Here is a 27,954-nt window from a genome sequence, read left to right on the forward strand (position 1 = left end):
AACGATAACCTTAACCCTACGAATAATAATAACTACGCCTCTGGTGCAAGTTGCAACCCATCCTTAGTAAGCGACAGGTGTCAAAATTATCTGGCGTCGACCCGGATTAGGGACGCGTGACTGCCAAAAAAAGGGAAAAATTATACAATGTAGCTACATTATAATTTTTCCCAGATTCTAAGTGGAATTATGTTAATTCGTAATAAAAATCACATAGTGTAGTAGGTATACTTAATATTATATTCTTTATTTTCTTCTAGTTTTATGTCTGCCTAAATATAAGATCTGCCTAAATATGTGCTACAGAACTTTTAAGAAAAGGTAGCTTTCTGATTAATTTTTAATAAAACAATATTTGATTCTCAAATTGTATTTTATTAACACTTCAGCACATTATGTATAAGATACAAATAAGTATTAGTCAATGATGAAATACTCAAACCAGATATGTTACTACCGCGCGCGTTGTGAAGCTTCAAATACGGCCCAATTGGGCCGTCTGTTGTTTAGTCTGCATCAAGCGCAGTCACGAATGTGCCGCGTCTTGTCTTACCTAAATAAATTGAAAATGACGTCGTGCGTGTATCGAAAATGTACCAATTATGACTCGAAAGTGAACAAAACACATGGAATCTCTTACCACATGTCTTGATTGCAATAAATACCTCGATTATTTACATTTTCAATTATTTTTTCGAACAATCTAGAAAAAATCGAATTTTCGTCATAGCTCAGGCGAAGAAAGAGACAGCGATACGATTCGACGTTTAAAAATAGAACTGTCTCTTTTACGTAAATGGTTTTTCGTATCTTTTGTTTCACTCATCTGTCAAATTTGTCAATGTCTGCAATTTTGAATTTGAAAATTGTTCGGAAGAGATTTAAGCCGGAAAATAGTATGGACGTAACATATCTGTTTAAGTACAATATCATTGGTATCAGTGATCAATTGATATTATTTTTTTATATTTTTTTTTCATCTAATATTATATAGGTAAGTAATAGCCAAATATCACATCCTCGAGACTCGAGTATTGAACTGTGTCTCACGAGTCATGCTGCATGTTAGATCGTATAGATTAATTAATTATTAATTATTATAGATGGATCTCAAGTAGTTTTTAAAATCGCTCAAAGAACAAAGAAGCTTCTTATCATTTACAAAAGTGCTTTATTATTCTAACGTAATACTGTTTAGTTGAGTTCCTCGGGGAGGATGGCGACGGGTTCGGGGATGATGATTTCGGGGAGGACGGGGGCGGGGAGGACGGGGGTGCCGATGGCGACGGGCTCGGGCACGATCTCCTCCACGATCACTGGGGTGGGTACGATCTCGCCCTCCACCACGGCGACGGGGCTGGGGACGATCTCGCCATCCACCACGGAGACGGGGGTGGGGACGATGGGCTCGGCGACGACCGCGGGGCTGGGGTTGATGGGGAGACCCTCGATGGCGACGGGGCTGCCGACGATGGAGCCGGTCTGGCTGTTGATGTTCAGGATGATCTGGACGAGGGGGGCGCTAGCAGATTCGGCGACGGGAGCCTCCTCGACGATGGCGGGGCCGACTGAGATGGGGGTGGGCTCCTCAACGATGGCGGGGCCGACAGAGATGGGGGTGGGCTCCTCAACGATGGCGGGGCCGACAGAGATGGGGGTGGGCTCCTCGATGATGGCGGGGCCGACTTGGATTGGCTGGTATTGGTCGACGATAGCGGGTCCGACTTGGATTGGCTGGTATTGATCGACGATGGCGGGTCCGACATGGATCGGCTGGTAATCGTCAACGGGTGCGGGCTCGGGAACGATGGGCTTGCCAATACCGAGGATGTCGTAGAGCATATCCTCGAGCAGCGCGGCGGTGGCGGGGTCGGTGCTGGGGTGGTTGATGGCGGTGAGGATCTCCTGGATCTCAGCCTGCTGTTGGTCCACAGAGGCAACGGCAGCGGGGATGGAGCCCGGCAGAAGGCGGCCGGCGGACGCCACCGCCACGAACAGAGCTAGTACGGCGAAGAATTTCATCTGCAGAAGAATAAGATTGTAAAGTTGCAAGATTGCAAATGTTACATTACAGGATGTTAACATCTAAAATTACAAGATGTTAAATCTTAATTAAGTTTTAACATCTTGTAATTTTTGATTACAAGATGTTAAAACTTAAAAAATTAAAGGTAAGTAGGACAATTTAAATTATGTGGGAAAAAATGATATATAAGTAATTATTACTACTAAAATGCGATACGATGTCAATATTTAGTAGATATATTTGTTGTATAAAATAGTAAACTTACTTTTAGAATCTTGTGATAGTTCCTATAACATATCGACGTTGAGGATGGGTATTTATACAAATTATTATCGAAATCATAAGCGGGGCAATAAAATGGCGGTATTTTACAATCTGCTTAGGATTAGCGAAATGTTGTAAATCAAGTATTTAGTCGATAAGTATATACTTCCGCTTACTAATCCATTATGCTGTGTAATGGTGACATCAAGGCTACTGTTATGTAACCTACAGACTAGGAATACAGAAGAAAAGCTGGAAATGTGTTGCTGCTGCTGTGAACAACTTTTTCTATGAGAACAATGCTAAGAACTCAAAAAGAAAATGCCGTCTTCATACCCATACGGATGCCCGGATCGGCAATTTGTATGGGTATGAAGACGGATTTTTTGAATTCCCAGCATTGTTTTCATAGATCTAGAGGCGTTAAATCGCACGAACGAGGCGGTCAATCGATTTACTCGACCAGTCGAATAAATCGATTGTAAAGTGTGCTGTGTGGCTTGTGGCACCGTCCTTTTGAAACCTCATGCTGTCCAAGTCCATATCTTCTAATTCGAACCAAAAATAATCCATAATCATGGCCGATCTGCCTGTCTACAAGGGCGAGAATTACGATCGAAAATCGGAGTTAACGCTCTTAGCGCGTTTGTGCACTACACGGAATTTTACCGTCCGGCGTTCATAACTTTCACGTTTGCCATATAAAATATAAGGTAGGAAATCGAGATGCCACGCCGCGCCGGATGGTAAAATTCCGTGTAGTGCACAAACGCCCTTAAAGTAGCGGCCACCAACTCCGAATTTCTGTAGTAATTTTTTAGGATTTGCAGACGTTGTCCGTTCGTGTACTTCACCATGATAAAATTTTTATGTCTACAGAATAAATTTAGAAGAAAGTTGTTAATTTTGACGGGCTCATTTGATGGTTTCAGGGATAACGGTGCTTACACTAACATCTTGTATAATGGACTCGGAAAACAGAAAAATAGAGCAAAACCAGTGAAGTTCTGGCTGTAGGGATTCTTAGAAATATTACGTAAGCCTTCAGACCATTGAAATAATACTATTGGAGGGCGCCGTATGAAGGGCTTTCCAATTTTGAATTTTGACAATTTTGAATTTTTTGAATGTGGAAAGTGGAAGCACAATATACATAAATATATACCAGTTGGTACTTAATTTCACTTCAAAGAAGGTTTCACAATGCTTCAAACGGGTTCGATGTACCAGATAGTTCATATTCTCAGGATATGATCTCAATAATAGACTTATTAAACATACAGAGTCTCAATTGAATATACATATCTACTGCTTTAGATTTTATTGATATCTAAATTACGCCGATGGTTATACGCCGTAAAATTAGTTTAGTAAGGGGAGGTAGGGGGGGTAATGGAAGTTTAAATATGACATTTTCACCAATTTTATGAATGGACATGAAGGTATTCACGGGACGGACATCCCGTGACGACCAAAAACATCAATAAAAAAACACTAAAAAGACTGTCTAGCAAGTAGCAACTTACAAAAAGGACTAAAATCCCACCAAAAACATTTCATGTGAAATATTACCCCGATGACCACAAAAGGTTTGCCCTGTGAAAAAGACATCAGATCTAATGTAGAGCCAAGCTTTTAAATCTACGCGGCCTAACTCTATCGACCCTAAATCCAACAAATTCTACATTAAGTAGTACAAAAATCAGGTACAACCTCCGATTTCGTTGAACCTTCATCGATTTGGATGAAAATTTGGTATTACTTAAGTACGTTTAATTGCGCTTTTTGTATTTTTGGAATAGAAATCCACTCCTTTTGTTAAAAATAGAAAAATGCAGATTTAACCATTCTTTAACTTCTTTATATTTATTCTTTGAGGCTTCGTTAGTTCTAAAGGTGGACAACGTAACGTAAATACTTCTGAGTTCTGAGTCGATTATCATATTCATATTATATAATTATTGACTCTTAAGCTTTATTACTCGAACGTGGCCATTTTTAGCAATACCGTTGAACACATAGCAGCGGGGCTAAAATGGTCGCTTTGAAGAATCATGATGTGATACATTTTTCTAAAATCGCAAAATGCAACTCTGCTTGCTATTCATTTCTGTATTTTTGTACTGATTTGACATTATTTTGTCAGATTGACAGTTTTGAGAATTCATTTGCTGAATTGATTGAGAGGAATTGCTAAATGTGACCATTTTAGCCCCGCAGCACTGATGCAAGTGTCTCGACTCTCGACGTTCCTCGCAGGAAAGGAGCACACCTTATGTCATGTGATAACTTAAAACTCCCATAAATCGAGCGAGTAAGGAGTGTACTGATTACATTTATATTTTAATCGAATTTAATTATTATTTCATTGTTAACGTTGTTAAAATACTATTTTTTATTTAAAACACTATTTAATTAAGTACATTATTAAAGCCTTTTGTACGTAAAACAAATATGCAGTTGAAACTCATACATACCTACTGTTCTTGAACATATTTTCTTGTATTTGATAAAGTATTATATTTTTCTATTATTTTTAAATTTTTAGGTTTCCCTGCCCAAAGGATGAAAACGGGACTCTATTATTAGTCTTCGCTGTTTGTCCGTCGTCTTTCCGTATGTCACTAGGCTGGATCTCGAGAACCACCATAGCTAGATAGTTACAATTTTCAAAAATGATGTATTTCTGGTGTCGTTATAAAAGCTAATAGTCCAATTAAAATAAAATAAATTATTAATAGGGGGCCTCATACAACAAACACAATTTTTTTCCCCTTTTTTGCTCTATATCCATAATGGTAACAGTAAGGTTTTTGAAATTTTCAGAAAATACTCAACTGGATTTTAACTTTAATAATTAATAATAAAAATATAATTAAGGAGGGGCTCCCATACAAATTTACGGTACAGAACCCTATGTACGCCAGTCCGACTCGCACTTGGCCGGTTTCATAATTTTTCCTGTCATTGTGAATACAGATCTATCCGGGTACCAAATTTCAAGGTTCTAAGTCTGCTAGAAGTACCTTAGAATTTTGATGATCTGTCAGTCAGTAAGTGACAAAATGTAATAACTTTGACCATCCGTAACTATTAAACTATTTATCGAAATTTCATGTAATTTGGAGGTTAAGCTAGTTTTAATACTTGTTCCTAGTGACCGAAATTCTAAATCCCTAGCTTTGTTAACATCGAAGATAAAGGGGTGTGAAATAGCCGCGAACCGCTTAGAGAAAAGTATAGTACGGCCGTGCCTTTTGCTAAAAAGCTTGGCTGGGGCACTGTCGTGCCTCCAGATCTGCAAACAATATTCTAATATCCAAATACAATTATAATACCTATTTTCAGTTTTAAAGCTATCTAACAAATCGCTGCCAAATGTGTATTTTTATAATGAAAGCCAACAGTTGCCAGTGAAGAATGTTTGATATCCCCTCGGAAAAATTAGTCGCCACATTCGGTTTTATAATAAGTACCTACCTTAACCAGTTTTACACTGATCCCGCTTGATATATTTGATACCTTACCTACAGTAGCAGCAGTTTTTTGATCCTAGCCTTTTGTTGCTTAATCCTAGCCTTTTGTAGTTTAATAGTTGCTAAGTCACTGCAAAGTTAGTGTTTTTGTGACTTATTAGAAAGTCGCCTAAAAAGGATAAAATAAAATAAATATTTGCCTTTTAAAAATCGGTTCAAAAACCAACAACAAACAGCGAAATAATCATAAAAACATAAGCTTCGATGCAAAATATCACGAAAAGTACTAATAATTGGGTCATAATGTAATGACCTATGGTATAATTATGGTTGTGATGATGATGATTAATCAAATTGATATGTCGCAGGCGGATTGTATATTTAGCCGTACTACATTACGGCTAGCCGTTTTAAAAAACGGCGCGGTTTTGTAATGTGGCGTGTCGACGTTTAGCCGGACTGAATGCGGCTGAATAAAAAACCGCCGGAATGCATTCGGCGCTATACGTTATTCAATACGGCTAGCCGTAATGTAATAAGGCTACAGACAATGACATAAGAAGTGTTTTTTATGTCATTGGTTCAATGATGAAATACTCAAACCAGATATGTTACTACCGCGCGCGTTGTGAAGCTTCAAATACGGCCCAATTGGGCCGTCTGTTGTTTAGTCTGCATCGAGCGCAGTCACGTATGTGCCGCGTCTTGTCTTACCTAAATAAATTGAAAATGAGGTCGTGCGTGTATCGAAAATATACCAATTATGACTCGAAAGTAAACAAAACACATGGAATCTCTTACGACATGTCTTGATTGCAATAAATACCTCAATTATTTACATTTTCAATTATTTTTTCGAACAATCTGGAAAAAATCGAATTTTCGTCATAGCTCAGGAGAAGAAAGAGACAGCGATACGATTCGACGTTTAAAAATAGAACTGTCTCTTTTACGTAAATGGTTTTTCGTATCTTTTGTTTCACTTATCTGTCAAATTTGTCAATGTCTGCAATTTTGAATTTGAAAATTGTTCGGAAGAGATTTAAGCCGGAAAATAGTATGGACTTGATATGGACGTAACATATCTGTATAAGTACAATATCATTGCATTGGTTAGAGACTAGTCGCCTTTTTGACAGTTTTAGTTTCGTAATTCCTTTCTTAACACTCGTGGCGCTGCCCGTGTCACAGATTAATATATGAGAAGTAATTAAATTTTGTGTATGCCATTTAAAAATTTGGTTTGCAAGAAATAACAGCTAATAAATCATTTTGTCAGCATACAAAGATTTTGTTAGCAATAATTAAAATCAGGCTGCAATTCGTGTTCTGTAAATAATCATGACAATGGTCAGCAATTTAAACACATAACTGGCACCGAGTTTTATTATGTATCTGCAAAATAAACAGTCACTCGGCAGAATAATTACTTGGTCGGCAAGATTATACATTCGGTCAGCAGAACATTTCAGTATTTTATTTCATTTCATTATTAATTTATTTATTTTATTAATTAATAAAGACTTAACAGAAGGCCTACATACCACGGATACCGAAGCGGGGGGACGGGGGGATGCAGCAGGGGGCATCCAAACAAACTTTCGCCTTTATAATATAATAAAGTATATAAAGTTTAAAGGAATAAAGTATAAAGTAGGATTAATTATATTCTGTTCACTAAAAAATGCTGGCATGTCTTGTATGGCAAAAGCCCTTATTAAAATAAAGATTTTAAAAAAATCTCTTTGTCGCGGGACAGAAAACCGACAACAATCGGGGAACCAGCCGCGAAGTGCGAAAAATATGCGAACCGGATCCACACTTACGTTTCGCGGAAATTCCGCGGCGTCGCGCGCGGTTCTCGCGCGATTGGGGATGGGCCCTCTCGTCTTATAAGCACGCTGCACGAAGAACTACGCAGATGCGGCCCGGGCATAAGAAGAATATTGTTTTCCCGCCATAATATTTTACTTGACACTGGCCATCAATGATATTCTATGTTACTTTGCTGGCCATGGTTAATTAAAAAGCCGAAAGCCATAATAAGAAAAAAAACTGACACTTCACAGTGACATTCAAGTGACATTTTCATCCAAGTGTCAAAAATCAAAATATAACCTATAAAGTTACCAATTTTACAGAATAAATTGCTTTTCTTACATAAATATTAAATCAGTGGAGTACTATATAATAAAAATGAGGATATCAACGGCACTGTTAGGGGGCCCTAGACAGACGAATGCTAGAAGACCCCAATTAGAGAAAAATGTTCCGTTTCAAATGTTGCTACCCCTCAAGCTAAGAAAAGAAGTTTCTGGCAAAGGGGATAAGATGAAAGAAGCAGCATGTATGCAGGAGATGGCAGTAATGTTTGCCTGCTTCAAGAAGAATGAGTTTGACCAAGCTCAATGCCTTAAAGAAATAGCTGCCTTCAAAGGCTGTTACAAAGATTATAATGAAAGAGCTAAATTGCAGCATGAGCAAGCGAAGAAAGGTATTTTAGTCCCAGGAGAAAAGAATTTGACACACAGACAAGTTAACCAGCTGTTAAAGTCATTCCCACCTTTGAAATAGTAATGTTGTTATAATGATTAGGATAAATATATTTATGTAGTTTACATTTTGTTTCATTTCAGTATATTTGAATATCTAGTAGGTCACGATTAGTGATTTAGAAATATTAGTCTGTATTTTTTTTGTCTGCAGCACTGCCACATAGTGTACAATATCTTATTACTGCATTAACACCTCCATCGATATGACATAGATTACAGACAATAGATTTTCAATTGTTATGCGGCAGCCGGCTGCCGCTTGGGGATTGATGGGTTAACTTACAGAAACACCATTCATTTTCAGTATAGAAAGTGGGTAACTGCATTAATACCTTACCTAATGCTGAATTATAAAAATCTGTTATAAATTTTTGTCTGAAGGAGTAATAAACTTGAGTGATAGCACAGAATAGATAATAGTACAAGTATAGAAGTCTCACTGCTTTAATGTTCACAAATGCCGCCGTTTTATGTGCGTACATAATTATTATTAACAAACGGACCGCACGCGAGCAGCCGACATTGAGCTCTCTGGCGCCGCGCGAAGGTCGACTTTATTCCACACCTTGTCAGATATTCCGAAAATAGGGTTGTCAAAATCAAATAAGTATATAAATACCACGCAAGGTATACTTACCATAAAGTTAATATACCTAGCAGAGTAGAGCAACAATCTCGAGCTGTCAAACGAAACCAAAATTGGTTTTCATCTGTGTGTGTACGTACACACTTACACAGGCATGATTGAACATGAATCTATGAGATTAAATTGTCAACGTGCGGCACGTGCCGACTGGACGTAAAAAAAAGAGTGCTGTTGTCGTGTATCACACATCTTTTTTTACCACGCAGTGTTACTGATAGTGACTCCTCTCTTGCTCAGGCCTTTGTTTCTCTATTCCGCTAGGTATATTAACTTTATGAGGTATACATACGGAAACTGTTATACATACCCATTAGGTAAATGAATACCGAACATATAAATCAGTTTACACAGACACGACACGTGATTTTCTTTTGATGTAAGTAATTATGTATGGATTATATTATGAATAACTACCACCCATTTTAAATAAGAGACAAATCAATCATCAAAGACAAAAATTATAACTAATAGCACTGAAGAACCTGTAACTGTTGGAGGCAGAGCTATTGAATATGTCAGTGAGTATCTGGGTCACCTGATATCGACAAATGACCTCATGTCGAAAGAAATAGATAGACGCATTGCAAATGCCTGGAAACGATATTGGAGTCTTAAAGAAATAATGAAAGATAGGCAAATGAGTATGGGGATCAAAAGAAAACTTTTCGATACATGTATCATACCAATTCTTACGTATGGTTGCCAGACTTGGGCATTAAACAAAGCACAAATTAGAAAACTAACATGTTAAAACGCAATGAACAGAAGCATGATAGGGAAAAAACTCTCAGATAAGATTAGAATAGAAACTATAAAAAATTAAACAAAAACTAGAGATGTAATAGTTACCATCAAAAGACTAAAATGGAAATAGGCAGGACACACAGTACGTGGCAAAGATAAGTGGAGTAAATCAATACTTCCTTGGTTCTTGGGCCACTTTAAAAGGAAACGTGGACGTTCCCCCAGGCGATGGGTGGACGACAAAAAAGATTGCAGGTCCCACATGGACTAGAACAGCAAATGATCAATACACCTGGAATAAGTTGGAGGAGGCCTATGCTGTACAGCAAACAGATAATAAATAGAAATATGTTATAGGATATTATAGGAAATTAGAAATTAGATTCATCTAGGAATAAGTAAATAAACAAAACAAAATGTCATGTAAAAATGTGTTATCTGAATAAAGGCTATTATTATTATTATTTTAAATAAGTATAATATAATAATTATAAAACATTTGTGCGTATATTTAATAATATTATTATTGTCATAGATTTAGGTACCATGACAGTAGATATACTTATATAAATTTGCTATTTTTTACATTGTACCAAAAATCAGCTGCAATGCAGTATTTTATATATTTTCAGTGAGACGGAAGACCGACACGACCGGCGAGAGATCAGGGGCAGGACCGACTTTTTACATGCCCATTCGACGCATGAATCATAAGTTAATTGTCAGACAATCAGGTGATCAGCCTGCATTGTCCTAATCAAACTTGGAACTAACATATTTCCAACGCGGGAATCGAAACCACGACCTCCAAGTCGAGAGCCACGCTCTTAACCATTAGACCATGGAGGCGTGTAAAGTAATAACACTATCAATAATAATTAAATAGCTGGATAAAATAAAAATCAATCATTAATAATCAATTAATTGTCATCACATGTATTAAATAGAATATTCTAGTACATTGTATGTAAATATTATAAAATAGCTCATAATTTATCACTTTGAGGCAGTGTTGATCCATTGTGGTGAAGACACCTGCAGCTCAATTCTCCTCACACTGATCAGCTCATCGTCAATTTCATGTATATTGTAGAATCTCTCCAATTCTTCTATGGCTTTGTCTTCAAGCTGTCAAAAACAAATTACTATTGAAAGTGTCTAAAAAACAGTGCAATGCTTGTGTACAAAAAAAAAGTAAGTACCGTTATTTTGGTAATAAAAATTGTGTCTTTTACAAAAATAGTGCAAAAAGCATGAAATATATCCGTTTGTGGACTATAAAAAAGAAAATAAGTATTATTATTTACAAGTTTGGCAAGTATAAAATTAAAGTTACCTGAGTAAGTGCAAGAGGTTTTGTCATTATTCTAGAGGAGTCATCCTTCTGCTTTTTCTGGTCGGCAAGTATTTTATTGAATTCAATTGATTTCGATTTATTTGGGCTACTGCTTGCAACGGGATGCTCACATATCTTCCAGGGGTTTTTAGGTTTGTCAGGAGGGCTGCCTATAGTAAGTTTATCAGCTAAATAATCGTCCAAAGTAAGGGTAGAATTCTCATTTTCGGACGCCAATTTCTTTCTTTGTTTCTGCGATAACTTTGGACCTACATGATTGATTATGAGATTTCCCTGGCCCCAGGCCTTAGTATCTTTTGGTGAGGTCATGTTGGAACTAGTGGGGGTTACGGGTTCAGATATGGCACTAGAGTTATTCTTGATTAGTTTTGTGAATGAATTTGTAGGTGTTTCGTTCATTATATCCTTAGCGGATGATATAGCTTTTAACCGTGCTTGTACAACTTTCTGCTGCTTCTGCTGTTGCGTTGGGATCTTTGTCCACTTCTCTATATCTTTTCCTTTTGTTTTATCTTTCTCCTCAGTAGATATGGAACTGAGAGATAGAGTCACATCCCCAGAGGTATCATTAGATAAATCTAAAGATGTAACCGAACTTACTGATTCATATCTCATTCTTGCCTTTTCACTTTCGGTATACTCAATTTTCTTTTGCTTCTTTTTTTTATTACTTTCCTTTTCCCCGATACTTATGTCCTTCTTAAAATCCTCATCGACATAATCTAGATCTACCGGACACGTTTTAACATGCTCATCAATGATATCATCAGATGGAGAATTGTAAAATGGAGTGATAACTCTCGAAGACATTATGGGATTGAATTTACAATAATATTTTGATATGTCTTCAAGTAAAACCTCTTCTAGTAAATCCAAAGATCTGTTTTCAAGGATATTGTTTATGTTTAGAGCTATGAATTCCATGCAGCATTGTTTTAGCTGTGCGGCGTTGTATGTGTGTGCAAATTGACATAGCTCAGTGCAGTTTTTCAATGTAATCAAGTTAGCTAGCGCAATCTCACACATTTCTCGCAGTCGACTTATAAACAACTGATCGGATACAATAAGCATGCTGCAAATGAAATCAATGCTATCTGATGTTTCGATTTCTGGGCATTTATCGGTGTAGAGGAAATCTATTACGGGCAGTAGAATACCATGGTTTACTGGCAGAGTAACTGTTGATAATATTTTGCTCTGTAACAAACAAAAGACAAATAATCATAGAGGAATAATACATGTGCAAGTCATATTCAACTAGCAAAGTTTTGTTGTTGACAAATGTGCGATGCTCTTTACTGAACTAGATGAATTGCGCCGAAATCCGGTTATCGCGTGGGGACATAGGATACATAGGAGGGCTATGTATCCTATGTCCTTTCTTGGGACTCAAAGTATTTCCATACCTTTCAGCAAAATCGGTTTAGCGGTTTGGGCGTGAAGAAGTAACAGACAGACAGGCAGACAGACACACTTTCACATTTATAATATCAAGGGCCTGTTTCACCACTTTCTGATAAAGTGGCGAATAGGCTATTCACAACTTTTTTGACTGATTCTCCATAATTTATCTGTCAAGTTAAGTGGTGGATAGCCTATCCGGCATTTATCAGGAAGTGATGAAACAGGCCCTAAGTATCAAGTCCATACTAATATGCGAAAGTGTGTCTGCCTGTCTGTCTGTCTGTCTTACCTCTTCACGCGCGAACCGCTGAACCGATTTTGCTGAAATTTGGCATGGAGATACTTTGAGTCCCGAGAAAGGACATAGGATAGTTTTTATCCCGAAAAAATGTGCGGTTCCCGCGCGATACACGAATTTTGGCGCAACGGAGTTGCGGGCGTCATCTAGTATGTATTATATTTCGACGGTTACCTCAGTCCAGGAATGTATGAACATGCCATGGAAGTACTCCAGCCTGGCAGCCAATACACACTTATGCGCGGGTATGAGCACACCGTCTTTAGAGCACACATTCGTATCGACCAGCTCTGGGAGACTCTCGCGGTTCCAAGTCAGCGGGGTCTTGGTGTATGTGGCACTCTCCTTGAGGTATACTATGCCGTCTCGGTAACTGTAAAAGATTAAATAGCCTTAAGAGTCCGTATACGAAATTTTGCCGAAATTTTGAAGAAAACGACAGAAATAATCTATATAGATAAAATTCTATCCAATTCGAGAAAAAAGAAAAAAAAAACAAATTGTGCCAGAAAACACGATTCAAAACAACCTAAATCTCACTCGCCGCAAGGCAGCCTATAGTCATAAATCTCACTACGTTTAAAAAGCGGTCAAGGGGGTTTGAAAAGTAGGACGCTGCCACCCTTAGACCGCGGCCTATTAATAAATCCAGGGCTGGTCACTACTACCAGGTATACTCACTAGAACTTGTCGAGTAGTTTGTGCAGCGTCATCACGTGTAGACGCTTGGCGGCGGCCTGCACGCACTTGACCGCGTCCAGCGTGCGAGCGGCTGGCGGTGGGGCCCGCCGGCGCTTGTCCCGCTTGTACACCTCGAATGCGGATATCTCGGATGCGTTCTCTGTAAATTATATAACTATGAATAATATAAGATTTTGATGACGTCAATGTATGTTACTACTACGCCTTGTTATTTTAGGCTGTGCAGAAGAGGCTTGGCTTTAACAATATCGTCGAATGCCTTAGTAGTCAATAAAGGGTATATCATTTATTTTTTTAATACGAGATTTATATTGACAGTTATTACCAATATTATGCGAAGGTGCCCGTCTGTATGTTACCTCTTCACGCCCAAACCGCTGAACCGATTTGACTGAAATTTTGTATCGAGATACTTCGAGTCCCGGGAAAGGACATAGGATACTTTTTATCCTGAAAAAATGTACGGTTCCTGCGCGACAAACGAATTTTGGCGCAACGGAGTTGCGGGTGCCATCTAGTCCAATATAAAGATACGCACCTATAAACTCCGTCTCATCATCTTCCTTCCCTTTCTTTTTCAAGTCACTCAGATCTTCTTTCCTTATCTTGAGTCCGCACGGCCCCAACTCGGCTACATCACATGTACCCGTATACATATATCTGAGAATCCTCTCGAAGACATCTGGGTGCACGTTATCTAATACAACCGTGGTCTTGCCGTCCGTCCGTGCGTCCTGGTACAACTTGTATAGGTATTCACTGCTTGAAGCTACGATGAATATGTGCGCTGGGAAGACTTTGGTTCCGACCTGTAATAAAATGTAGGTTAGTAAAATCAACAGAAACTTTAAATACATCCTGCCTATGGAAAACCTAAGACATTTGTTGTCGATAACTTATACAGTAATGTACCAGTACCCCATGCCGTGGTACCTGGGCCAGGTTATTTTAAATGTCAGTATGCCAAGCACATATGTTATTCTCATAACATACAAATGGTTGGTACTGAACTGGTTTATACGTCCATAGTAAACTTCGGATATTTCGTATCCATTCGGCCTACCCTGCCCTAGGGCAGTTCTAGATGCCGAAAACGCTATAAGCTACTGATGGGGTCACTGACCCCACCACACATCACCACACCCACCTGGAACACAACATCGTGCAGTATATCATCATCGGCGGCTGTCTCCATGAGGGTCGCCATGTGCTTGGCCAGGCTCGACGGTGACAGGTCCGGGAGTGACGTCAGACCGCAGGTAGGCTTCATCTGGATAATAATAATTAATTAATCACAGACATAGATCAAGATAGATACCGCATGTGTATGTACTTCGCGTGCCATATCACGTTCCCAAACGACGAGCATTGCTCGTCTTTCGAAAATCTGTTCTTTAGTCTGCTATCGGAATCGGACGTCAATCGGAATTTTAAAATGCCTAAATGCATAATTGTGCCGTATTGAGCTGTAGAAATTCGAATAGAAACGTTAGCCTAGATATAATGGGCACGTTTCTTATCATCGGTACGTCACAGTAGGTAGGAAAAAAGTGGCACACTCGTTTTCATACAAATGGAGGGACATGCGGTATCTATCTTGATCTATGTCTGTGTAATTAATGCTATAATGTATTTCATTTTGATTCATAATAGTATGTTGCCCACAACCTTTGCCATTATTTAGTTCCAGAACCATACATTTTTCGTGATAAAAAGCTACCCCCTTTTCCGGAACTGTGTTTTCATGGAAAGCATACTTTCCGAGTTATTCATGCTTCTTATAGGCAAGAAGGTTTAAATTATCTATTCATATTTGGATGATGATTTGAAAAAAAGAGACAGGATACTTCTTGCGATGACTTATCATACAATTACCACGCGATAAACGGATGTATTTGCAAGCTGGCAACGACTAATTTTATATAACGTTGTTTTCTCATACTATTATAATGCAAAAACAATTTACCTGCAAGCACGCGAAATTCAATCCCTCTCCATCAACCACGATCGCAGTGGCGCGGTGTATATTCGGTATTTTAGTAATGCGCACAGAAGTACAGTCGTCCTTTTCTAAAAATTTCACTAGCGCCGATTTGTTGTCTCTCTCCCTCTCTTTCCTGATTGGCTGCGGCGCGGGGGGCGTGGTCTTGCGGGATATGTGACCAATGAACGCCTCGCCGTATTTCGTCGTAAAATAGAGCGCGTCGTGAGTTAGAGCGACGTGGGTGACGTCGACTTGGTGGTTTAGGCCGAAGATGCATCTGTAAAGTACAAAAAAAGGCCCATTATTGTCAAAGAGTATAAAAGTTGTCAAAATTTTATAAGGTTGTTTTCGCCTAACCCAGGGGTTCCCAATCTTTTTAGTCTGCGGCGCAGATACACGTAAAATTTTGTCACGGCACCCTACTCTACCTAGCTATTAAAAAAAGATACATAAATAAATACCTTGATTATAGTTGCAGGTAAATACTAAATAGTAATAAACAAATATTTAATCATCTACCTGATTTACATAATTAATATTATAATATTTGTGGTTTCGGATAATGATGCAGGATCGACTCATGGCGCCCCTCTTGCCTTTCCACGGCGCACAGTTCGGGAACCCCTGGCCTAACCAGTCAATGCTAAATATTGTGGTAATAAATAATATCAGACAGCGCAATTTTTAAATACGTCATTGCTATTCAAATATTCAATCAAAGCAGCCTATATTCGTCCACTGCACACGTGCTGAACATAGGCCTCTCTTAACGAACGCCGCAAGATGGCCGATCTGGTGCATTTTATATCAAGGCTCATAATTTCCACTGACAATGAATCAAACCATCAATGCTGCAGCCTATTGATGGCCATTGCTATTGCCTCAAAAAGACCTTTTTATTTTATTTAAGATAACAACACAAAATGACATTTAACTTCAACATATCCTCACCTAGTAAGCCGCTGGGTGGTGTCCTGCCATATCATGAGCTGTCCCACGTTGGTCAGCAGCAGCACGGTCACGCGAGAGTACGCGCCCTGCTCGCTCACTTTGCCCTCTACGCACACTTGGCGTATGTTTATTTGCCTGAAAGAGAAAGAGATATGTTAGATTTTGTATCTCTTTCTAAACCATACCATGATTTAAATGCATTGACTAAAATTAGCAAATAATTGGTGACGAATTAAAATACGTAAGTACTAAGTATACTGCTCGTTTGCATCAATTATTTTACTTAAAAATTGCACAGATTCATATTTATAATTTATAATTCACGTAAGCAGCATTCTAATGCCACCTTCCAACGATCCAATGACACATTGGCATAAATCGCGTAAATGGCTGCACTGCATATTGCAGTGCAGCCATTTACGCGATGAACCCTCCATTTCGTCATTCATATTATCTGCCGTCTCTGTCTAACCTACCGGATGACACGTATCTCCTGTCTCACTCATTTGATGGCGATCTTCTTGACGAGGTACTTGTGCAGCTGCAGGTACACGTCGCCGCGGCTGGTGGTCAGCACCGTGGCGGCTCATCTGCCGTCTCTGTCTAACCTACTACACGACACATATCCCGTCTCACTCACTTGACGGCGATCTTTTTGACCAGGTACTTGTGCAGCAGGTACACGTCGCCGCGGCTGGTGGTCAGCACTGTGGCGGCGTCATCTGCCGTCTTTGTCTAACTTACTACACGACACGTATCTCCTGTCTCACTCACTTGACGGCGATCTTCTTGACGAGGTACTAGTGTCGCAGATACACGTCGCCGCGGCTGGTGGTCAGCACTGTGGCGGCGTCATCTGCCGTCTCTGTCTAACCTACTACACGACACGTATCTCCTGTCTCACTCACTTGACGGCGATCTTCTTGACGAAGTACTTGTGCAGCAGGTACACGTCGCCGCGGCTGGTGGTCAGCACTGTGGCGGCGTCATCTGCCGTCTCTGTCTAACCTACTACATGACAAGTCTCCTGTCGCACTCACTTGACGGCGATCTTCTTGACGAGGTACTTGTGCAGCAGGTAAACGTCGCCGCGGCTGGTGGTCAGCACCGTGGCGGCGTCGCAAGCGTCCACTAGCTGTATGGTGGCTTCCTCCTTGATGTTAAGTGATATCGCCACCTGAAATAAATAGGAATGTTACTGTAATAATATATCACAAAACAGATGTAAAATGAAAAAAAATGCTGCAGAACAAGATATAAGCTAGATAATATTATACTGTCTGTTTGAGAACGGCACTTTATACGCGCACAAGCGTCCCGTACGCACGCCGCGCGGGCACGCCAGTTTTAGTTTTAGGCACGCTAGCTCATTACTACAAAACTGGCTGTTTTGTTACCGTATTTTTCTGAATTCTACATTCCTTACCCTCTTGTGCCCAGGAACCATTATCTACTCCTGCAGATGTATTATTCCAATATTCTCAGTATTCTAAAATTCTGTCACGATAGTTTTATGCACATAAGCTTTATTGCTATTTGGTGCTATGTCAAGGCCAGCATTTAAATCCGCCATTTTTGCTTACCCTCTTAGGCCCGGGGACAATTTTCTCTTCCTGCGGATGACCCAACTGTCCCATATTTTGTCCCCACGTGTATATAGCTCGTTCGTTCCACAAGACCGCGTGCGAGCGTCCCGTACGCACGCCGAGCGGGCACGATAGCTTGATAAGCGGCTTGACGGACGGCAACTTGATTGTGGTGGGGTTTTTCGTGGATGATACCGTGTCCGTGTTGTTGAGAGAGTATTGGAGGACCTGAAATTATTGAATAAATATGTTTATATTAATTTATATTGTTAATGTTCATCCGTCGTTTAATTGGCATACCGCAATAACTTAGAAATGTATAACAAGACAGAATGTATATTATAACTTTAGTGCGATGAGAGCACAGACATAGATCAAGGTAGATACCGCATGTCGCTTCATTTGTATGAAAACGAGCGTAGCACTTTTTTCCTACCTACTGTGACGTACTGATGATAAGAAACGTGTCCATTATCTAGGCTAACGTTGCTATTTTAAATTTCCGATTGACATCCGATTCCGATAGCAGACTAAAGAACAAACTTTCAAAAGACGAGCATTGCTCGTCGTTTGGGAACGCGATATGGCACGTGAAGTACATAAATATGCGGTATCTATGGATGAGAGTCTACACTAGTCTGCCTTCTATCATCTAGCTTCTTTAATAGATTAAGATGAGTATAAATATACATTTGGGTGGCCAGAAAGGAGAATGCATAGTTTTTGTAACTAAAACGTAGTGTTACGAAATTATGTTGCACGTTTCGCAAATAGCTGCGCAAATGTAGATGCGACTAATTTTTTGTAAAAAATTAAACATAATTTTTCAATTCATTTTAGTAGATTACCAATTTAACCTTTACAGGACAAAATTCTTTATAACTCACCGCGCCACTCTGCATCAGGAACACCGTAGACGTCAGGGTAATGGCGACATCGGCGCAGGGCTCCGTCAGACGCAGCAGTATGGGCCGGAGGGCGGTGGCGTGCGGCCCACCCGCGCGTGCAGGTTGACCCGCACAGTATACGTCCCCGTCGCACACCCAGATGCTGTGAAACTTGCCGAGGCACACCTGAGGAGAGACGGAAGATTGTGTGATGCGTTAGAGAGAAAGAGCACGCATACGCTGTAAAATTTTTAGAGACACACTTAAACACACTAGGCCGAAAATACGAGGCCGGAGTTCGGCATACATTCAATATATAACGCGACGTAATTTCGGCATGGTGTGTCATCAGTAATTTAAAATACATTTCACGCGTAATCATGCCTAACTTCGGCCGCGTTTTTTCGGTCTAGTGTGTTTAGACACTTAAGCTTAATACTAGCACTTACTATCTTTTTCTTTTCTATAATATTTTCTGTCTCCCAGAAAAGATGATAGGAGAGAAAAGATACACAAAGAGTAAACTTCCTGCATAGGTGCAGAGTTGAGGAAAAAGAAACCAAATTTTTGCCATAAAGAATAACAGATAGATATCTCATTTCGTTGACCAAGATGGATTATTTGCAAAAAATATTTTATCTTATATATTAATCTTTGAGTAACAGTATTATTTTTAACATAGCTAAATATTTAAAACAAGGCAGAGCTGTATAGTTTCTTACAAACATGACAATAAAAACATAAAGAAATAAAATGAACAATTTATTTCATAGAATAAAGGCCATCATAATCAAACATGTTCGGAGTGAACTTGTACATTTGATGCGGGTTCAAAGCCGACACCACTCTCATAACTTTCATTGGTGGTTCATCCACAAATAGCATGTTATCTAAAGAAGTTTTCGACGATTTCTCAACCACTTCTGGTTTTTCTTCAACCTCTTCGTCTTTAGTTATAATAGGCTGCCCTCTTATAATGCAATATGCAAAGAAAATGAGTATAGTATACGATATGAGGAGTAGAATAAAATAAAATATGATTTTTCCCTTGTTATCTCCTATAACCGTGCTTAGAATGTCTATACATCCTCTTTCTAAGTTAGTCTCTGTTTTAAAATCAGTTGTATTACTAGAACATTCTTTAGATTTTGGTATTAAGCTATTTTTATTTATTAGCAAACAACATTGTATAGGAAATATCTTGTCCTCATTCTTACTTTGCCAATAAGAATTTTTGAAATCCCGATAGCTTTTGACACCACAGCAATCATAGTTTAGCATAACATAGTCCCAAACGTGACTCATCAAATCATTGTCTTTTCCATAATTTGTTTCAATTGTTGATTGTAAAAACTGTATCGTTCTTTCGTTCTTCGTATACACATTATAAATACCAGATATAAAGAAGAACCAAAATGCTGTAGCGGTTATTGACGATGCTAGGAGTATGTAGGACTTGATACCACATTTACTCTTGCACCCCGAACCTAATATTCCACAACAGGAGGTCAGCATTGTCAACACAAATATTGGAATGAGGATAGAAGTCATAGGAGTCACCCATAGCTTGAGATTTACGAAATTGGCTATGCTCGAAACGAGGGAACTTTTAGTCACAGTATAGTTGACATCGCGGAAGAAATCCGTGTTGATCATGCACCAAACGCAAATAATGCAGCCAATTACGCTCAGAATAAAGAACAGTATGTTAGTAAACCCTAAACATGTTCTCGGTAAAGCAACAGAATGCATTGTTCTAAGAATTTCTGACAGAAAACAATATTGTGATGGTTGCTTGACATTGTCAGATAGTAAAAGAGGTTTTGTGGAACTCTTTTATTATGTTGAGTGCAAGAATTTATAGTACGCAGGTCATTTGGGTGAACCCGACTGCAGAGAGACGCATTAAACTTTGCTGCATATATTTTAAATGCGAGTGTCACTGCGCGTAAACGTCGTCAAACGAAACGTACCACCGCCGCTTTCGATACGTAAGATACATTACTGTAAAGCGAATAAAGTAAGTAAATAATAAAGTAAAGACTGTGCCAGATCGCGTCGCGCCGCTGCAAACTACGCGTAGAATAGAATAGAAAATACTTTATTTGTACAACTTAAAACTAAACTTAACCCTTTACTGCATATGAAGCCATTTATGGCTCTTCAGATTAAACAATTTTTTCTGCCTTCATTGTAATAAGCATGACCTAGAATTTTTCACTCCTATATCAACTACTTCCCCGTGCTTCATTTTTTTGCTGATGGCAAAATGTCATCTGCCAATGTAATTTCACTTTTAGCAGCGCGGGTGCATGAAACAGACAAAGTAAAGTTTTATGCGACTTTGACGATGTATAACATTGAAAAAAAGTAACATATTCGTGTGTTAAAAAAACTGATTACAATGTTCAAATGTTCTTTTTACTTCCCGTAATATTTGTTTTACCATAGGTTTGGTTTTTCTGCTACATTTTCTCAATTTTCCGCGGGAGCCACTTCTGGCTTCGTATGCATTCACTGATCCTACTGGCATGCTTTTATGGTACCAATAAGTCCACAAGAACTATCCCTGGTGATAATTTCATAAGTGATAAGTCAGGATCTGACTCCAATAATGATAAAAAACCATTTTCTAACTTCATTTTATTAAAAAAAAAAGTGTGTTTATTGTGGCGATATGTGGAGGATCAACTAGCACTACAATTCTACATCGGAATATCGAAGTTTTCTAAACTTGTCGGATAATATCAACAACATTCTGGCAATAAAGACATTTGATTTGATTTGATTTGAATATATTCTTACATATTAAACCACTTCGACCTGACTGCAAAACACCCTTGCCCAGTCAGAAGGTCTTCCTTTGCGGCCTCCATCATATTACCACATTGGTAACCCTCGACAAAAATACTTCATCAAAATTAATAATAATGTTTCGATCGCATATAATATGTGAAAATTATTACGTTTTTTATGCCTATACGAGAAAAGGACCTGCTTCAAATACTTTTACAAAGCTAAAGTCTGTACTTATTATGCATACGAAGCCATTAATGGCTTCTAAAATTATTTTCTAAAATAAAGCACTAAAAAAATATTTTTCTTAACAATTTTCTTAATTACCCCTTATAAAGCAATAGTAACCAGTAAAACATTTTTTTTTCTTCATTCTATCATAATTCATGCAATAGAGAGTTAAACTTAAAAAACACAATAAAGGAAAAATATGTACAAATAGGCGGTCTTACTGCTAGCAGCAGTTTCTGCCAGACAACCTTTACCAAACGTACTTCCTCTACGCCTAAGGGCGTTCGCCCTAATAGGGCTGTCCACACCACAACGACACCACATAGTTGGGTTTTTGTATTGAAAATGAATAGGACTATTCACACATTCATTTTGCAGTCATTATCAACCGCGTGTGTGATACAGATGACCACATTTTGTCGCGACGGTGTGGCGTGGTTGTGGTACATGTGGGTCAAACCTTAAGCTCATGTAACAACTTACCTGTTTAACATTCCCATTGGTGCGACTAAAGCAGCTCAGCAACTCAGGGATCTGTCGGGGCTGATGGGAGCCCGTGCCCAGAGTATAGTTGGAGTTGCTCCCCCAGACATAGGCATCACACGGCTGCGATCCGTCAGCTTTCCACATGTAATGTTTATCCAGCATAGCATGTTCTAGCGCCTTGTAGTCATCCTTGTCTACTATATCGGTGTTTACTCCTGGAAAACATCAAACTAATTATTGTAAATGATACTATGAGACTGGCATAGACACCAAGTGCATTAGCTTTAATTAGAATATTAAAAGAAAATTGTGCGCATTTTTTGCTGTTGCGTTTGGAAAAACGCGCGAGCTGAATCCGCGCGCGCACCAAACACATAATTTTTTGAGATGTGGCACCTTGGTTGCTATCAGGGTGTACAATCTTAGAATGTTTGACACGGTAACATAAGAATTTTAAACCTCCAAAATAAAGAAGACCAGCCAAGTACCCAATTATTGTATGAAATGCTTACTTTTTTGGTAGGATAATAATAGTTAATAACTCCGTCGCAAAATAAGAGATGGTTTTATTTTATCATAAATTGTACTAGATGTCACTACTGAGTTATTTGTAACTAAAATACATATGTAAATATAAAAAATTTGAGAATTTTTTATGAAAATAGTATTTTAAAATAAAATATTTTCAATAAAAGGTACTGTGTTGTATTTTTGTAACATAACAGCTATAATATTATTTTTCCTTCTGGTAACATCGATAAAAAATATCCCAACAAAGATGTCAAAGTCAATCAAACTTTTTGCTTTCGAGTGTGGTGCTAAAGAAGCATTGAAAACAGTGTGCTCTACTGTCTTTCTTGCAAAAATTAGGGTAAGGGATAGTTCCCTTTGTGAGTGTGGGCTAGACGAAGGTACCTTGGATCATATATTTTTCTCTTGTCCTAATAACCATTGTTCCCTATATGATCTTCTCCCTGCATCCATTCCCCGTCCTATCAATTTTAAATCTGTGTTATGTTTTGTAAATACGTCATTTATTAAAGTGTTATGTACATTTATTGATACTAATAAAATAAAATTGTAATTAGTTAGTAGTTACTAACCCTAAATGTTTGTGTTGTTGGTTCTCTCAACTCATTTTATAAAAGTAGTACACCGTACACTTGTTTAAGCATTAGACCTTCTTCAACACAGAGTCTTTGCCACTCACTCTGATATTGGCAACTCACCAAGGAGCCATTATTAAAAAGAAGAAGAAGAAGAAGAGTGTGGTGCTGTCTGTCTGTCATAGATATGCGTCTACGCTTTTTTCTTGCGGCTTACGAATTACGGAGAAAGTTTGTTTCTGTGCATATGTTCGTCGAGTAGAGCCTAAGTTCCTCTGGTTTGTGTGTTTGTATGTAAGTGCTGTGAGATTGCTCCTGTGCAAGAACTGAGATAGGACTCTTTGTACTTTGTAGTGTTGTGTTATTTTAAAATGTTTTGAAATAAAATAAAATTTATAAAATTCTGTTGTTTTATTTTAATTTTAAATGTACATCTAATATTCTATAAATATTTAGGTACCTATAGTAATACTAGAATCCATAGTACCGCAATAAAGCGCTATCTGTAACTTTACGACGGTACTAGATCGTGGTAAAGTTACAGATGGCGCTTTATTGCGGTTTCCACAAAATAAAGAGAGTGAGGTCTCTATTCCAGTTTATAATAAAGTACCTACTCTGTGATTGCTGTTTTTGGTATTGTTGTGCTGTGTTATTATTTATTTAATTTTATTCCTACCTCCTTTTAACATTTTACATGCAATACGAGGAATGCTTAAATACAACAATAAAACAAAGAGACAGTATCACTAGGGTTACCAACTTTTTTTGACAAAAAAACGTATAAAGTGGTTTGGATAGGAAAAAAATAAAGTAAGTACAGTGTAAACTCTATATAACGACACTGAAGGGACCATGCATATTATGACGTTATATGGAGTTGTCGTTAAATGGAGAAAAGACCATGCATATTATGACGTTATATGGAGTTGTCGTTAAATGGAGAAAAGACATCAATAATTAATACTTTTTCGTCATTATAGTGATTTTTTTTTACTAACCGTATTTACAGTTTCAAAGTTTATGTAACTATAACTGAGAATATTATGATAACAAATAGATATTAATAATCTATGACTCCTTATTATTAGTTAGGGACTAGGGTCTAAAAAACCTACACGTGCAATCAATCTCAATTTGTAAACAAAAGGACTAATTTCTTAGAAAGTTCTGTATGCATGATGCCGAAAGTCGAGTTTATTGCGGGCTAGGATAACAATGCGACAAAAAAACGTACACAGCTGCGCAGTTTTTACTAATTTTAGTGATTTAGATGGTACTGTTTATTGTTCAATTGTTGTAATGCTGACGTTATTGAGAGTGGGTGTGATGCTATGTAGAGTGTTCCATTGTATGGTAGACAAGCTAAACCAACCAAAGTCAATTGATTTCGACGCTTTAGAGAGTTTGTCATTAAATAGAGTGACGGAGTTTACACTGTATTTGAAAAAAAAAAAGTATTTTCCAAATTTTACAGTTTATTTATGAAATTTACTTCAAAAACGTATTTTTGTGTGCTTTTAGCACATGCTCACAATTTTTTGTTATCTTTAAATGTTACAAAGCTTGTTTGACAGTCAACATTTAAATTTAAATAAATAAACAATTTCTTTCTAATTAAATTTATTGATGCTCTATATCTCTCTTCTCGCCAATTTAGATTAATTACAGAAAAAAACTCTTTCAGTGAAAGCTGAAGTGGCCAAAATGAATATTTTGTTTAACGCGTCACAGTAAAGGCTAAAATAAAGTATTTTTGTATACTTTATCTTTGAGTCACAATAGATCCTCATGGGTCGCAGTGACGTCAGGGCTACAGTGACCTGCCTTCTTTAAAAAAAAAAAAAAAAAATACTTTATCTTAATATATATATTTCTTGTGTGCGTGTGTATGTGACTGAACTCCTCCTAAACGACTGGACCAATTTTGATGAAATTTTTTGTGTGTGTTCGTGGAGATTCGAGAATGGTTTAGATTTACAGTTTGGTCTACTGGAAAATGTTTTTTCAATTAATTTCTTATTTATAAGGAGTTGTTGATTTTGGAATGTTTTACATTAGATCCGGCGGACGGCGCTATCATCGCTTTCAATATTATTCTATTTCAATTTTAGTTTGTCCTGACAGATGGTGCTACGATTAATTTGAAAAAAAATTTGTTATTCAATTCATGTGCTGAATAAAATATTAAATAAATAACACATAGGCTACAATTTTAACCGACTTTCAAAATGGGGGAGGTGTTATGTTCGTTTTCTTATATTCAACGATTACTCCGCCGTTTGTTAACCGATTTTCAAAATTTTTCTTTTGGTATATAGGCTATCATCCCAATTTGGTATTATATTCAGAAAAGTGGTGATCTGATGAAGGATCCATAAGTAATCGAGGGAACTCCTCAAAACTTATAGGGAAACATATGGTGACTTCGGTTTCGTGAGAAGTATTCTAAGCATATGCTACCAACAAGTAAGATTTTGCACCGAGATATACCTGGTATGCCGTGGTTCGGAAGGTGCTGAGAGAATTCCTGATTCTTTATAGATACAAGTTTGGGAGTTTCGGCGTTGTTTTAAGAACAGAAAGCATATGCTACTATGCAAATTACATTCTTCATCATCATCATCATCATCATCACTACCATATTATACCATTTCATAGTCTTTTAGATCGAGACTCGAGTTTGTCAAGCGATAATTAAAAAAAATCTATATCTACCTAATATTATAAACCTGAAGAGTATGTTTGCTTGAACGCGTCAATCTCAGAAACTACAGGTCCGATTTAAAAACTTATCTCAGTGTTAGATAGATCATTTATCGAGTAAGACTCATCATTTATCGAGAAGGTTATATTATATTATTACTCTAAGACTAATACGACAGAAGAAACTCAGGAAAATGTGGGAAAAACGGGGGAAATATTTTTTATGGGAAAATGTAGCTACGGATTCTGTAAAATTTCTAATTTACGCGGGCGAAGCCGCGCGGGACATCTAGTTTGTATGTAAAAGTATAAAGTATAATTACCAAAATAGGATACGTTATTATAAAGTATGGTTGGCAACCCTAAGTATCACATACCTAGTTTCATCAAAGCAACAGCAGAGTGAATCTGCCCATAAAATATACTTCTGTGCAACGGAGTGTACCCTGACTCCCGGTCGCGTGCATTGATGAAAGCATCAGAGGAGTGACGTACAAGCCATTGCATTAGCCCACTTCTACCTCGTGATGCGGCCATATGCAGAGCAGTGCGACCCTGAAAATAATAACATCAATATAAATAAAATGAATTTAAAATGCTGTTGGTCCCGCTCTAACTTAATAAAGGCTGAACCAATTTGGCAAACTTTAGTCTTGAAATGTTGGTGGAAGTCCAGGGAAGTTCAATCAGTTTTTTTATAAATAACTCTATTAAGCATTATTGCATAATGTTAACAATTTATGTTATTCCGATAAACTTATATTATTCAACTCACCTCAAAATCAAAAGCTTTAGCGAAATTAGCACAGGTGCTTTTGATAAAGCTGGCGAGAGACTCATCACTGACAGATCTCTTGGTTATGGCAATCGTCAACGCCTGGCCATGAAGGCGAGAGTTGCATTTCTTTGTGCAATCTACTTCTATCTTACTCATTTTTGTCACTTTTAAACCAACTTATAGTAAGAATTATCTTCTATTAAGTAATAAAAATATTTTCAACACAATATGTACAGCACACAGGTACAACGTAGATATGGTCAGATCCTGGGAGGTATGGCCAAGCCAGACCCCCTGAAGGGTCCCTTTTCACTTAACACGACATAATTGTTGTTGGAACGGCCTGAAAAAGAATATTTATATATTATTATACATATTATGAAAAGTATGTAAGTTATGACATTTTTATATGTATATGGGTTTTATACATATTATAAGGTTATAAATACATTGATAAATCTTGGAAAGAGTACCGTATGCATTTTCTTACACATGTTGATTAAAAAGTTATTTCTAAGAGGTCATTAAACTATATCATTATGCTATCATAAACAGCCGTTCCCAATATTTGATCTATCTCTGGTTTTGCCCTACTAGAGATAGGAATAGCTCACATTAGGCATTAGAGCCATGTATTTTATGTCAATTGTGAGCTATTCCTATCTCTAGTAAGGCAAAACCAGAGATAGATCAAATATTGAGAACGGCCGTTAGAAACAGTATTTAATGTCCTTGACATTCGATAGCATTCTTGTATGACTAGATTTAAATTTAATCTATTTAATACCTTTACAAATAAACAGCTGTTTGATGAGGATTGTTGAAGAAGATAGCTTGAGACATGGCTAGTTACGTACGAGAAAACAAGTATATACACATATATTTTAGATTAGTTATCAACTAAATAACATGTAACAAATATTTTCCGCAGAATAAAATCGACGCAACCCTTTATTGGAAATGAAAAACCT

At 37.8% G+C, this 27,954-nt stretch overlaps 3 protein-coding genes across 3 annotated transcripts; 1 reads left to right on the top strand and 2 right to left on the bottom strand.

Annotated features, from left to right (window-relative positions):
- Positions 1–1,156: 1,156 nt before the first annotated feature.
- LOC121737187 (KH domain-containing protein 3-like) lies at positions 1,157–2,025 on the bottom strand. Its single transcript, XM_042128783.1, has one exon. It carries the CDS (start codon positions 2,020–2,022, stop codon positions 1,195–1,197), a length of 828 nt encoding a protein of 275 aa, XP_041984717.1. The 5' UTR covers positions 2,023–2,025; the 3' UTR covers positions 1,157–1,194.
- A 5,867-nt stretch (positions 2,026–7,892) lies between these two features.
- LOC121737122 (coiled-coil-helix-coiled-coil-helix domain-containing protein 1) lies at positions 7,893–8,384 on the top strand. The gene has a single exon (XM_042128676.1). It carries the CDS (start codon positions 7,963–7,965, stop codon positions 8,338–8,340), a length of 378 nt encoding a protein of 125 aa, XP_041984610.1. The 5' UTR covers positions 7,893–7,962; the 3' UTR covers positions 8,341–8,384.
- A 2,250-nt stretch (positions 8,385–10,634) lies between these two features.
- LOC121737098 (inhibitor of Bruton tyrosine kinase) lies at positions 10,635–27,949 on the bottom strand. The gene is made up of 15 exons (XM_042128644.1): positions 27,771–27,949; positions 26,981–27,326; positions 26,583–26,760; positions 22,391–22,608; positions 18,881–19,066; positions 17,991–18,221; positions 17,448–17,584; positions 16,408–16,542; positions 15,439–15,733; positions 14,620–14,742; positions 14,011–14,281; positions 13,452–13,611; positions 12,945–13,143; positions 11,048–12,265; positions 10,635–10,839 (listed from the first exon to the last, which is right to left on the bottom strand). The coding sequence occupies exons 2-15, from the start codon at positions 27,137–27,139 to the stop codon at positions 10,708–10,710; spliced, it is 3,642 nt and encodes a 1,213-aa protein (XP_041984578.1). The 5' UTR covers positions 27,140–27,326; positions 27,771–27,949; the 3' UTR covers positions 10,635–10,707.
- Positions 27,950–27,954: the final 5 nt, after the last annotated feature.

Source organism: Aricia agestis, chromosome 20 (assembly GCF_905147365.1).
Source record: "Aricia agestis chromosome 20, ilAriAges1.1, whole genome shotgun sequence".
NCBI classification, from domain to species: Eukaryota; Metazoa; Arthropoda; class Insecta; order Lepidoptera; family Lycaenidae; genus Aricia; species Aricia agestis.

Bases quoted from the DNA above. Each gene is read 5' to 3' on its own strand.
- LOC121737187 (XM_042128783.1), bottom strand. From the start codon at position 2,022: ATGAAATTCTTCGCCGTACTAGCTCTGTTCGTGGCGGTGGCGTCCGCC.
- LOC121737098 (XM_042128644.1), bottom strand. From the start codon at position 27,139: ATGAGTAAGATAGAAGTAGATTGCACAAAGAAATGCAACTCTCGCCTT. The intron at 13,612-14,010 runs GTGCGTATCTTT...TATAATTTACAG, and splicing joins TGATGAGACGGAGTTTATAG to AGAACGCATCCGAGATATCC. The intron at 12,266-12,944 runs GTAACCGTCGAA...TGTTTGTTACAG, and splicing joins TCATACATTCCTGGACTGAG to AGCAAAATATTATCAACAGT.
- LOC121737122 (XM_042128676.1), top strand. From the start codon at position 7,963: ATGAGGATATCAACGGCACTGTTAGGGGGCCCTAGACAGACGAATGCT.